Genomic DNA, 2,500 nt, shown 5'->3' with positions numbered 1-2,500 from the left:
AAAAGTGCTCTTCACTGACAAGTCGCGGTCTTATCCCACCAGGTGTGATGGTCGGATTCACGTTTATCTTCGAAGGAATGAGTGTTACACCAAGGCCTGTACTCTTGAGCGGGATCGATTTGTAGGTGGAGGGTCCGTCATGGTCTGGGGCGGTGTGTCACAGCATCATCAGACTGAGCTTGTTGTCATTGCAGGCAATCTCAACGCTGTGCGTTACAGGGAAGACATCCTCCTCCCTCATGTGGTACCCTTCCTGCAGGCTCATCCTGACATGACCCTCCAGCATGACAATGACACCAGCCATACTGCTCGTTCTTTGTGTGATTTCCTGCAAGACTGAATGTCAGTGTTCTGCCATGGCCAGCGAAGAGCCCGGATCTCAATCCCATTGAGCACGTCTGGGACCTGTTGGATTGGAGGGTGGGGCTAGGGCCATTCCCCCCAGAAATGTCCGGGAACTTGCAGGTGCCATGGTGGAAGAGTGGGGTAACATCTCACAGCAAGAACTGGCAAATCTGGTGCAGTCCATAAGGAGGAGATGCACTGCAGTACTTAATGCAGCTGGTGGCCACACCAGATACTGACTCTTACTTTTGATTTTGACCCCCCCTTTGTTCAGGGATACATTATTCCATTTCTGTTAGTCACATGTCTGTGGAACTTGTTCAGTTTATGTCTCAGTTCAACATCTTGTTATGTTCATACAAATATTTAAACATGTTAAGTTTGCTGAAAATAAACGCAGTTGACTGTGAGGACGTTTCTTTTTTTGCTGAGTTTAGCAGTAAATTGCAGGTATTTCCACAGAGGACAGGCTGATGGTAGTTGTATGGCTGCTAAATGGTGACAGATTGTGTAGTGCGCGCGCGTGTGTGTGTGTGTGTGTGCGTATGTGCTCGTGCACACGATGACACTAAGTCTTTCCAGCAGTATAGAAGCCTTTCCCGTTTCCACGGGAACACACAACCAGACACCATTTCGCCACAATAAAACCTCAGAGACAGACACCCTCTTACCCTGAATTTGTACTGTGTGCTCCTCTTCAGGCCTTGCACTGTGGAGGTTAGGTTGTCTCCAGTGTACTTCGGATGAAAGTCTGTTCCCTGGAAGGTCAAACGTTCTCAGTTAACCTTTAAACGGACGTTTTGTTGAACATGTGTGTGTGTGTGTGTGCGCGCATCATTATATCTGTGTGTGGGACTCACGGTATTGTCCTCCTGGATCTCGAGTGTGTATGTGATTAGTTCCTCGTTGGCGCTGCCCTCGCGACGGCCCCACTCCAGCGTGACCCAGGAGACGCCCGCCCGCAGCAGCCGCGGTGCCAGGGGGCAGGAGGGCAGCGTACCTGTAGTGTAGAACACAACCTCCGTACTGAAACCACTGTGGAGGGTTACAGGTGGGAGGGACATGAGTTTAGACTACACAAAGCAGAGCTCATGTCTTTTCTCTCTTTCCATCTCTCTCCATCCATTAACCCCCTCATCTCCCTCCATTAACTCCCCCTCCATCTCCCTCCATTAACTCCCCCTCCATCTCCCTCCATTAACTCCCTCCATCCCCCTCCATTAACTCCCTCCATTAACTCCCTCCATTAACTCCCTCCATTAACTCACTTCCCCATCTCCCTCCATTAACTCACTCCCCCATCTCCCTCCATTAACTCACTCCCCCATCTCCCTCCATTAACTCCCTCCATTATCTCCCTCCATTAACTCCCTCCATTATCTCCCTCCATTAACTCACTCCCCCATCTCCCTCCATTAACTCCCTCCATTAACTCCCTCCAATAACTCCCTCCAATAACTCCCTCCAATAACTCCCTCCAATAACTCCCTCCAATAACTCCCTCCAATAACTCCCTCCTCTTTTCTGTCACTGGAACGACCGGCCTCAAGCAGGGGAATCTGCCCCCCGGCAACGATGCGAGAACAAGAGGAGCGAGGAAACAAAAAAATAGAGAGAGACTCATTCAGAGAGATAAGACCAGACAACTAACCTCAACACAGCCATACATCAACCAGACAACTAACCTCAACACAGCCATACATCAACCAGACAACTAACCTCAACACAGCCATACATCAACCAGACAACTAACCTCAACACAGCCATACATCAACCAGACAACTAACCTCAACACAGCCATACATCAACCAGACAACTAACCTCAACACAGCCATACATCAACCAGACAACTAACCTCAACACAGCCATACATCAACCAGACAACTAACCTCAACACAGCCATACATCAACCAGACAACTAACCTCAACACAGCCATACATCAACCAGACAACTAACCTCAACACAGCCATACATCAACCAGACAACTAACCTCAACACAGCCATACATCAACCAGACAACTAACCTCAACACAGCCATACATCAACCAGACAACTAACCTCAACACAGCCATACATCAACCAGACAACTAACCTCAACACAGCCATACATCAACCAGACAACTGACCTCAACACAGCCATACGTCAACCAGACA

General features: G+C 49.0%; 1 protein-coding gene across 3 annotated transcripts in view; it reads right to left on the bottom strand.

Moving 5' to 3' along the window:
- The window catches only part of LOC139373104 (fibronectin type III domain-containing protein 3B-like), a 143,084-nt gene that overhangs the window by 63,707 nt on the left and 76,877 nt on the right, over window positions 1-2,500 (bottom strand). For all 3 annotated transcript variants that reach the window (XM_071113215.1, XM_071113214.1, XM_071113216.1), the window contains exons 14-15: window positions 1,206-1,380; window positions 1,017-1,103 (exon numbers count right to left, since the gene is read on the bottom strand). In XM_071113215.1, the coding sequence (XP_070969316.1) occupies window positions 1,017-1,103; window positions 1,206-1,380 (262 nt within the window). The remainder of the gene's footprint in view (window positions 1-1,016; window positions 1,104-1,205; window positions 1,381-2,500) is intronic.

Source organism: Oncorhynchus clarkii, chromosome 18 (genome assembly GCF_045791955.1).
Source record: "Oncorhynchus clarkii lewisi isolate Uvic-CL-2024 chromosome 18, UVic_Ocla_1.0, whole genome shotgun sequence".
In the NCBI taxonomy this organism is placed as follows: Eukaryota; Metazoa; Chordata; class Actinopteri; order Salmoniformes; family Salmonidae; genus Oncorhynchus; species Oncorhynchus clarkii.
This window is presented reverse-complemented; position numbering and strand designations above follow the sequence as displayed.